Source organism: Hirundo rustica, chromosome 25 (assembly GCF_015227805.2).
Source record: "Hirundo rustica isolate bHirRus1 chromosome 25, bHirRus1.pri.v3, whole genome shotgun sequence".
Taxonomy (NCBI): Eukaryota; Metazoa; Chordata; class Aves; order Passeriformes; family Hirundinidae; genus Hirundo; species Hirundo rustica.
Window position 1 is genome coordinate 274,509 of NC_053474.1, and position 9,111 is coordinate 283,619.

Below are 9,111 nucleotides of genomic sequence, written 5' to 3' on the forward strand. Positions count from 1 at the left end.
CGGGGGAACGGAGGGATGAGGGGACGCGGGACAGAGGAGAGGCTCCGAAAACAGCGAGCGCTGGGGGGAAGGGCCGGGAAGGGAGGAGGAGGAGGAGGAGGAGGAGGAGGAGGAGGAGGAGGAGCGGGTGGGTCGCGTCGCCTGGCCCCACCCCTGCGGGCTCTGCCGGTACAAGGGCGGGCGCGGCGGCTCGGCCCATTCATCGCGCACGGCATGGCCGGGGGCGGCGGCGCCGAGCGGCCCGGGGCCGGGGGGCTCCTGCCGCCCGTGCTCCGCCAGCACCGCCGCAGGGTGAGCACCGGGGGCGCACGGAGGGGGTCCGGGGGCGGGGGGCGCTCCCCGGTGTCGCTAACGCCGGTCCCGCTTGCAGGAGAGCCGCGAGCGGCTGTCGGTGTGCAGCAAGTTGTGCTACGCCGTCGGCGGAGCTCCCTACCAGATCACGGGCTGCGCCCTCGGCTTCTTCCTCCAGATCTACCTCCTGGACGTGGCGCAGGTAGGGCCGGGCTGGGGGGCGGGATTGGCCGTGGGGTGGGGGTCCCGCAGCTCCCGGTGCCGCGCTGCCCGCGGGATGGAGCCCCCGGGATGCGGGTTTCCCCCGGCCGGTGCCACGCGTGTTGTTGCCGTGCGGCCGCTCCGTGTTTGGGGTCCCCACGGGACGGAGCGGGGTCGTGGTGGCTGTTTCGGGGGGGCACAGCACCCGTCCTACAGACCCGCGGCGTGAAACACGGAAGGAAGGAAACCGAGGGAGGAGAGGCCGCGGGGTTCCTTGTGCCAGGTTCGGGGAACCCTGCTCGGGATGTGGGGATTCCGTGTGGAAAGAGCGTGGTGGGGCAGCGCTGCCCGGTACTGGGAGCCTCAAATCCCTCTGAACGCGGGGAAGTGACCGAGGAGCGGCTCCCAGATGGTTGTGGGGTCACAGCAGGCAGTTGAGATGGTCCTGAGGGGCTCAGGAGGGGCAGCTGGGGGCACCGGGGGTTTGCATATCCTGACACGAGTTCCTGCTCTGCAGGTAGATGCTTTCTATGCCTCCATCATCCTGTTTGCGGGACGAGTGTGGGATGCCATCACGGACCCCATGGTGGGATTCTTCATCAGCAAAACCCCCTGGACCCGCTTCGGCCGCCTGATGCCCTGGTAAGAGCTGCTGGTAGCGCCCTGCATTCCCTGCCTGATGTGTCACAGCTCTTCCCGTGGGCATCCCCTGGCACGAGGCGCGCAGGGCAGGGTGTGCTGACGGCCCGGCTCACCCAGGTGAGGTGCCAAGAGCTCCAGAAAGCCCCAGGTGCCACCAACAGCTGGGTGGCCTCAAGTCTGTGCCCGTTGCTCTGGCAGGTCCCAAGCTGGGCCTGGCTGACCTCAGTGTCACTGCACCTGCACGCCCCCGTGTCCCTGCCACCACGCTGGACTTTGTTCCTGTGGCAGCCGGGGCAGATGGCATCACCGGCACGGGGAGGAGGGTCGGGGGTGTGCGTGTGGCCAATCCCCGGAGGTGGAAGTGCCAGCTGACAGTCACGAGGGTGCAGGGCAGCAGCTGTCGTGGATCTGGGTGTCTGCCCGTGGGGGCTCCCGCCGCCCTCGGGAGCGGCGAGCCGGGCGGGATGGGCTTTGTGAACCCCCAAAGGGCTCGTGCCCGCACCCAGGGCCGGCTTAGGACATCCCTGAACACCTGCTCCTGCGCGGGATGTGGAGTGTTAGTGCCTGAGTGGGGCCTGGGTGGCTGAAATACGGAGAGGGTGGGCACGGGGGGAGTGCAGCTGGAGGGACGCAGTGCTTTCCCCCGCAGATTATACCCTCTGCTTCCTGCCTTTCCTGGAATAGCTCCGGGCAGCAGCAGGCAGTTGTTGAAGGCAGGCTCCGCACACGTGGCCTGAAATAGCTTCTGCAGCAGGGTCTGGGGTCCGGAGATTAGCGCGGGGCTGGCCGGGGTGCGGCGGGGCCGGGTGCGAGAGCCGCGGATGGCTCCGCTCGCCCTAATCTCCAGGAGGGGTGGGACTGAAGTGGCCGCATTCCTCCGAGCAGCTCCTGCTTCGTTAAAATTAGCCAGAGCTTTGGGCTCTGCGCTGGGCCCCTCAGCAGCGCCGGGGCAGCCGGAGCTCGCTGCTATTGTGCACGGCTCAAGGGCTGCCCGCTGAGCCCAATTTGGATGGAGTCAGGCTGATTTTAAACCTCTTAAACCCAGGTTTTTCTGGCTCTGCGGGGCTGCTCAGCCCCGGGCTGGTGTTGCTGCTGGCGCTGCCTCAGTTTCCCTGTGCTCCCAGGAGCTGCAGGGGTGGTCTCAAGGCTGCTGCCTGACCCCAGCTCTCAGCCTGTGCCAGGTGACCCCGCCGTGTGTCAGGGTTTACTGCTGGGCTCTGAAGGGGCTGATCTGTGGGACCGAGCCCAGCTGGCTCCAGCACAAAGCTTGTGGCTGTTCCAGTTCCTTGGAAGGGAGAGGACACCTTCCCCGAGGGCCACCACCTCTTTCTCTTTCAGTTCTTTCTCTTTGAAACACTTTTTTGGCACATTTCCTTCCACCAGCTCATCCACCGGCTGCTTCCTCCTCTTCCCCCAGCCTCGTGGACGTCACTCTGTCCCCAGCTCTGAGCTGGGATCCCCATTTCCTTGACCACCGCCGACTTCCCGCTGACAAAACTTTTCCTGGAGGTGTCGGCGCCTGAGAACCCCGTGGCTTTGAGCTCCTCGGGCGGCAGCAGCCGTTTGCAGACAGTTCGAGCGGGCCGGGAAGGGCTGTGCACAAAGGAACACACCATCCAGCGGGGCCAATGAGCGCCGGGGCGCGTCACGGCAGCCGCCTCCGAGCTCCTTAATCACCTCGCCCCGGGTCAGGGGTTACTCTCAGTCACTCTTTTGCTCGCTAGGAGCTGCGCTCAGCCCCGGCCGGGGCTCAGCTGCCCGGCGCTGGGGGAAGCGGCGCGTGTGACGCTCATGCGATGGCGCGTGTGACGCTCTGGTGATTCCGTTCAACGTTCGGCTCCGCGTTCCCCTCGGCTCCTCGTATGTGAGCGCAGATAAGCGGCAGCGAGGAGGGGCTGGAGCCGCTCGGCGCTTTCCTCCCCCCTCCCTCCCCGGCGGGGTGACGTGGGCGCGGAAAAATGTGCATGTGTTGGGTCCTGTGCATCCGCTGTCGCTGCTCTCCATCCATGGAATTTCTCTTGCTCTCCCCGCTCCCTCCCCGACTTTTAAGTTTTACGTCCTGTACGTCAGCCCGGACGGAAAGATCTCGCTGTACCCTGGCCCTGAGAGGCTCTGTCCCGTGTCCAGTCCCGCTGGACTCGCTCCAGGATCTCTGTCGTGGGGTTTGTGGAGCGCAGGGTGCTCGCAAATCCCCCAGCAAAATCCATCTCCTAAACGTTTGTGGGTTTAACCTGAGCACCCGCCTCGCCCCCCTCCGTCCTTGTCCCCTGGGTGCCTGTGGTGTCCCCGGGGTGCTGGAGCAGGGCAGAGCTGTGCCCTGGCTGTCCTGCAGCGGGACAGGGGTTATGAGATCCGCTGGATGAAGAGGGCAGATGCCCTTGCTGGCAGATCCTGCAGGAGTTGCTGCCAAGGCCCAGCACTTGAGCAGTCCCCTCTGATCCTCTGCTGTGTTTTGCAGCCCCTGTCCCTGCTCCCGCAGCTCTGGAAGGCTGGGCAGAGGTGGAGGAAGGAGCCAGCTGGCTGCTGGTTTGCTCAGCTGCTGCCAGCAGAGCCGGGCTGACCCCAGGACCGGGGCCTGGGGGGCCTTGGCAGCAAAGCCAAGCTGGTGAGAGGTTTTTGGCTGCTTGGGAGCAGGGCTGAGCTGCCTGGCTGTTCCCCAGCCCTTGCCAGGACGAGGGAGGTGATTACATCCCGCTGAACACAGCGGTGCTGCCTGGGGGACAGGTCGGGGCTGGGGGTGGAAGCCAAAGGCGGGAGCAGATCAATCACTTCTGTGGAAGGAGACATCTCTGTTAGTGCAGGAAAGCTCTTCCCTGGAGCTCTGAGTCAGCTCTCCCGACCCTGGGAGAGCGGAGCTGCTGCCTCCAGCCTGGTTTGGATCACCCCTGGGGCAGCCCAGGAGCCCCCGGGTCAGATGCCTGAACCCCAGGGGATGTGTGGAAGCAGGGAGGGCTGGGCCCACAAGGCTGACACTTTGTTCTCTCAAAGGATCATGTTCTCCACCCCTTTCGCCATCATCTCCTACTTCCTCATCTGGTTTGTGCCAGACATCTCCACCGGACAGGTGATGTGGTACCTTGTCTTCTACTGTGCCTTCCAGACGCTGGTGACGGTGAGTCAGGCTCTGCTCACACCTGACCCAGGTGTGCCCGTCCCTGCCTGCCCCTTGCTGAGCTGCACAGTGGGGCACAAACGCCCTGCCCCAGGCTCCCTGCGCTGTCACATCCTCCCCGAGTCAATTCTCCTTGTGCCATTGCAGTGCTTCCACGTGCCTTACTCAGCCCTGACCATGTTCATCAGCAGGGAGCAGAGCGAGCGGGACTCGGCCACTGCCTACCGTGAGAGCTCCTCCTTCCCTTTCTCCCGCCCTCCTCCTTCCCTTTCCCCCCCTTCCCTTTCCCCTTTATCCCTGGGGGATCTGGGGGGAGCTGTGGCCCAGCTGGGCTGGCTCGTTCCTCGCCGGGCAGAGTCCCAGCTGGGGATCTCTGCTGTGGACAGGGGCAGCGCTCAGTCCCGCCGGCCTCTCCCTCCAGGTATGACCGTGGAGGTGCTGGGCACCGTGCTGGGCACCGCCATCCAGGGCCAGATCGTTGGCAAAGTGGACACTCCCTGCGTTGGGAGCCCCTTCTTCTTCGACCTGCCCAACTCCTCGGTGGCCATGGAGGAGCTGAACATGACCCACGACACCGAGTCGCTGACGGACACCGTAAGCTGGGGCTGCCCTGCCCCGTGCTCCCCTCGGGGCAGCCTCTCCCCGGCTGAGCCCCTTCCCTGACTGCTGCTCCCTCTCTTGCACAGAGGAACGCCTACATGATCGCCGCGGGGGTCATCGGGGGGCTCTACATCCTCTGCGCCCTCATCCTGCTGCTGGGCGTCAGGGAGAGGAGAGGTGAGGCCGGAGCGGGGCTGCGACGCTCGGGGCCTGTGGAAGCGCCGCCGTTCCTTCCTCTCGGGGGCCTGGCCGAGCTTTTGGCTCCTCATTTGTGGGCAGGTGGAGCTGAGCTCTGGGTCTGGGGAGGTGCTGCAAGCGGGGAAGGAGGCCGGAGCACCTCTGGGCTCTGTCAGATAACCTTTAACTCACCCGTTTTTGGCTGGCCAAGGTTGCCAATGCCAGCCGGGGCATCCCAGGGGGATGTGATATCCAAACCTGTGTCCTTCCCTCTCCCTGCCTGTCCTGGGGGAATCATCCAGGCCGCCCCTTGGGGCTGAGGGACCCCCAGGTGAGGGCAGGGGTTCCCTCCCTTGGCCGGGATGCTGTGGGTGGGCAGGGAGGGTGCTGAGCAGCGGGATGGGGCGCCCATGGGTGCTGTTTTGGGCAGGGTCTAACACTGATCTCTGCTCCGCAGAGTCCTCCGAGCTCCGGTCGGACGAGCCTGTCTCCTTCTTCCAGGGGCTGAAGCTGGTGATGAACCACGGGCCCTACATCAAGCTCATCGCCGGCTTCCTCTTCACCTCGCTGGCCTTCATGGTGAGCTGGAAGGGCTGGGGACAGGGGCCAGCGGCCCGGGGGTGGCTCTGGGGACGATCCCGGGGGCCGGGAACACGCGGTGGATGAGCCCCGGGCAGAGGGAGGAGGACGTGGCCCCGTGCCCTCAGAGGGGTCTGTGAATGGCCGCTTTCTTCCCCTGCCCGTGCCAGGGGCGCCGGGGAAGGAAGGACAGACGTGTGTGGGGACTGACGTGTCCCTCCTGACCCCTGTCTGCCTTTGCCACAGCTGCTGGAGGGAAACTTTGCCCTCTTCTGCACCTACACCCTGGGCTTCCGCAACGAGTTCCAGAACGTCCTGCTGGCCATCATGGTGGGTACGGCCCTGTCCTGGGGCTGGCACGGGACAGGGACACAGGGACAGCGATCAGAGGGACAAGGGGAGGGAGAAGAAGCTGCCAAGTGTCCTGCCAAGGCCGGGTGGGCTGGCAGGAACAGCGGGGCCTTTGTTCCTGTGTGAACAAGGCCACAGACGGGGCAGACCAGGAGCCACGGGCGCCTTTTGTGCAAACCCTGCCGCTTGTCTCCCTCCCCTCCCCGCTTTGAGAAAAGGGTCTCAGTGTTCATGCCAGGAACATGGAGCAAAACATCTCCTTGAGAGCTCTTTCCAGCTTGCCTTGTTCCTGGAAGCGCCTCCTGCCCTCTCCTCGGTGGGGTGGAAAGGTCCAAGGTGCCGCGGAGCCTGGCTGCTGCCCGCGGCTGCGGTGACAGGGTGGGGTCCCGTCCCAGGACGAGTCAGACCCTCGCTCTGTCGGGCAGGTGTGCTGCCAGGGCCTGCTCCGGGGGAGGAGGTGGCCCCACACGCCACGTGTGGCTTTGTGCCAGCCCCGGGAGCGTGTGGAAATCACAGGTGCTGCAACTGGGGTGGGAGGAGGCCGTGCCAGGAGCTGCTCCTTGCTGGGAAGAGCCTTTCCTGCAGAGCAGAGCCAACAGCAGGAGCCTTCTCTTCCCACAGCTCTCGGCCACCTTGACCATTCCCTTCTGGCAGTGGTTCCTGACCCGTTTTGGGAAGAAGACTGCTGTCTACGTGGGCATCTCAGTGAGTGTCCCCTCAGCTATGGGGACGGTCTCTATCCCGTGGGATCAGCAGAGTTCCCCCAAAGGGGCACAGAGCAGGGCAGGGGCTGCTGCTGCTGACAGCTCGGTGTCTGTCTGTCCCTCCTGGTGCCGTTTGTGCTGCCCTGGCTGTGCCGTGGGGCTCAGCTGCACCTCTGGGTCCCTGCTGGGATACGTGGGAGAGAGGAAAGCCCGGGGCGGGTCTGGGCCAGGCCCTGCTGGTGCCAGCCTGGTCTCTGTCCCCTCTGCAGTCTGCCATCCCCTTCCTCATCGTGGTGGTTGTCCTGGACAGTAACCTCTTCGTCACCTACGTCGTGGCCGTGGCCGCCGGCATCAGCGTGGCAGCCGCCTTCCTCCTGCCCTGGTGAGTGCGAGGGGCTGGGCCAGGGCCCCCCGAGCCTGCCAGAGCGGTCAGAAACCCTCAGAAGGCTTTTTTTGCCCTGTTTCCAGCCCCAGGTGGGGCTCCTGGGGCCCTGCTCTCCGCTGCCTTTGCTGGCTCAGGCCGGGTGGTCACCGTCCCTGTCTGCACAGGTCCATGCTGCCAGATGTCATTGATGACTTCAAGCTGCAGCACCCCGGCTCCCACGGCCACGAGGCCATCTTCTTCTCCTTCTATGTCTTCTTCACCAAGTTCACTGCTGGGGTGTCCCTGGGCATCTCCACGCTCAGCCTGGAGTGAGTTCCTGCGTGGGCGCTGAGGGGAGGGAGCTGATGGGCTCTAAATGCAGATGCTGCTCCAAAGCTCTCCCCTCAGGGAGCAGTTCAGCTCCTGCAAACCCCGTTTCCTTTGCCTGAAGGTGCCTTTCTGCCCACAGCTTCGCAGGGTACCAGACCCGGGGCTGCTCCCAGCCCGGCCAGGTGAATTTCACTCTGAAGATGTTGGTGTCTGCTGTGCCCGTAGGGCTGATCCTGCTGAGCCTGCTGCTCTTCAAGCTGTATCCCATCGACGAGGAGAAGCGGAGGAAAAACAAGAAAGCCCTGCAGGATTTAAGGTGAGCATCAGGCAGCGAACCAGGCGTGTGGGGGGGTGTGTGGGGGCAGGACCAGGCGGGTTGGGACACACCGTGACTCGTCCAGGAATCCTCCAGGACCCGTGGGTGGTGGCGTGAGGGAAGGGCTGACTTTGTTTTCCCAATCCCAGCTTCCGAAGGGATGGTGTGAAGTGCTGGGAGATGAGCAGGATCCCGCCCCAGCTGCCACCCAGAACTCGTGAGGGGGCCGCACGAGGTGCTGCTCTTTGGGAGCCCCCGTGCCCCAGGGCAGATATTACTGGGATGTAGACCTTGCTCCTGTGGCTTAGCCCGTGCCTCATTCCCAACTCTTTCCCCCAGGGAGGAGAGCAACAGCAGCTCGGAGTCGGACAACACAGAACTGGCCAGCATCGTGTGACCCGGGCAGGATCTGTCTGCTCACGCTGGGGCTCCCCAGGGCCTCGTCCCCTGGCCCAGCCCAGCGCCGCTGGAGGTGCTGGAGGAGCAGCGTGGAGCATCCACTGCCTCCAACTCGGGATCTGTGCCCGTCCCGTGCCTTGCACGGGGCCACAGAGCGCTGGTAGTGTACATTACACACATGGTGGTGCCTCCCCCGCGACAAACGCTGTCCCTGCCGGGCTCTGGAGGGCAGGGAAGCCCGGGCTGGGCTGGTTTTGCCGGGAACAGCCGTGCCCGTGCCCCGTGCCCTGCCCGGGGGCGATCGTTAGTGTACATTACACTGTCAGTGTGCCCGCGCCCAGGACGTGAGCTCACCTCTGCTGTCTCTACAGAGGGCACGAATGTGGGAACTGTTCTTTTTCTACAGAGCCTAATTAACTTAATGATGTAAATACGGAGCTGTTTCCTGTTTGTATATATCTGTACAGAACCCAACCCGAGGACCTGTTAATATTAATTTACATAAAAGTGGGGGAAGTCGGGAGCGGGCGTGAAGGATCTTTTTTCACTCGGCTGGGATTTTTCACGGCTGTCAGCAAGCCCAGGGTCCCTTTCACAGCGCGGGGTGTGCATTGACTTCTCCTGAGCCGTGGTGCAGGAATGCCATAATCCAGGCAGGAGGCTGTGCTCAGCCTTGCCCCCGTGCAGCTCCTTGCTCCGTGCCTGTGTCGCAGCCGTCCAACAAAGGCTCTATTATTCCCTCCTTTTCAAGAGGGGAACGGGGGTGGAGGGAGGAATGAAATCAAAGTGCTGCCAGCAGAGATGGTGAACTCAAGGCTGGAAACAGGAGAGGCAGCTGGGGAGCGGGGAGAAAGGAGTGCAGGCTGAGGGTGACACTCAACACTGGCTGCCGGGGCAGAGTGCTGGGGAGCGCTAATCTCCCTGGATATTTATACCCTCCTCTCGCATTCCCTGCTCTCCCCAGCGCCTCCAGCAGCAAGTGGAACTCGAGGAACGGGGGCTGGAATCAGCGCAGGGATGAAGCAGCCACCCCCTTGGACGGGGT

General features: G+C 64.2%; 1 protein-coding gene across 2 annotated transcripts; it reads left to right on the plus strand.

Annotated features, from left to right (window-relative positions):
• The first annotated feature begins 213 nt into the window (after positions 1 to 213).
• On the plus strand, positions 214 to 8,589 carry MFSD2A (MFSD2 lysolipid transporter A, lysophospholipid). 2 transcript variants are annotated; one of them, XM_040086320.2, is made up of 14 exons: positions 214 to 291; positions 371 to 493; positions 1,010 to 1,134; positions 4,123 to 4,246; positions 4,394 to 4,472; positions 4,668 to 4,840; positions 4,933 to 5,023; positions 5,481 to 5,602; positions 5,849 to 5,932; positions 6,575 to 6,658; positions 6,927 to 7,039; positions 7,207 to 7,350; positions 7,491 to 7,667; positions 8,007 to 8,589. In XM_040086320.2, the coding sequence occupies exons 1-14, from the start codon at positions 214 to 216 to the stop codon at positions 8,062 to 8,064; spliced, it is 1,575 nt and encodes a 524-aa protein (XP_039942254.1). In that variant the 3' UTR covers positions 8,065 to 8,589. The 2 variants fall into 2 exon arrangements, with proteins under 2 accessions (XP_039942254.1, XP_039942255.1); XM_040086321.2 differs by lacking the exons at positions 214 to 291; positions 5,849 to 5,932 and having other exon boundaries at positions 380 to 493.
• The last annotated feature ends 522 nt before the right edge of the window (positions 8,590 to 9,111 follow it).

Bases quoted from the DNA above. Each gene is read 5' to 3' on its own strand.
- MFSD2A (XM_040086320.2), top strand. From the start codon at position 214: ATGGCCGGGGGCGGCGGCGCCGAGCGGCCCGGGGCCGGGGGGCTCCTG. The intron at 4,247-4,393 runs GTGAGTCAGGCT...GTGCCATTGCAG, and splicing joins CCTTCCAGACGCTGGTGACG to TGCTTCCACGTGCCTTACTC. The intron at 6,659-6,926 runs GTGAGTGTCCCC...TCCCCTCTGCAG, and splicing joins CTGTCTACGTGGGCATCTCA to TCTGCCATCCCCTTCCTCAT.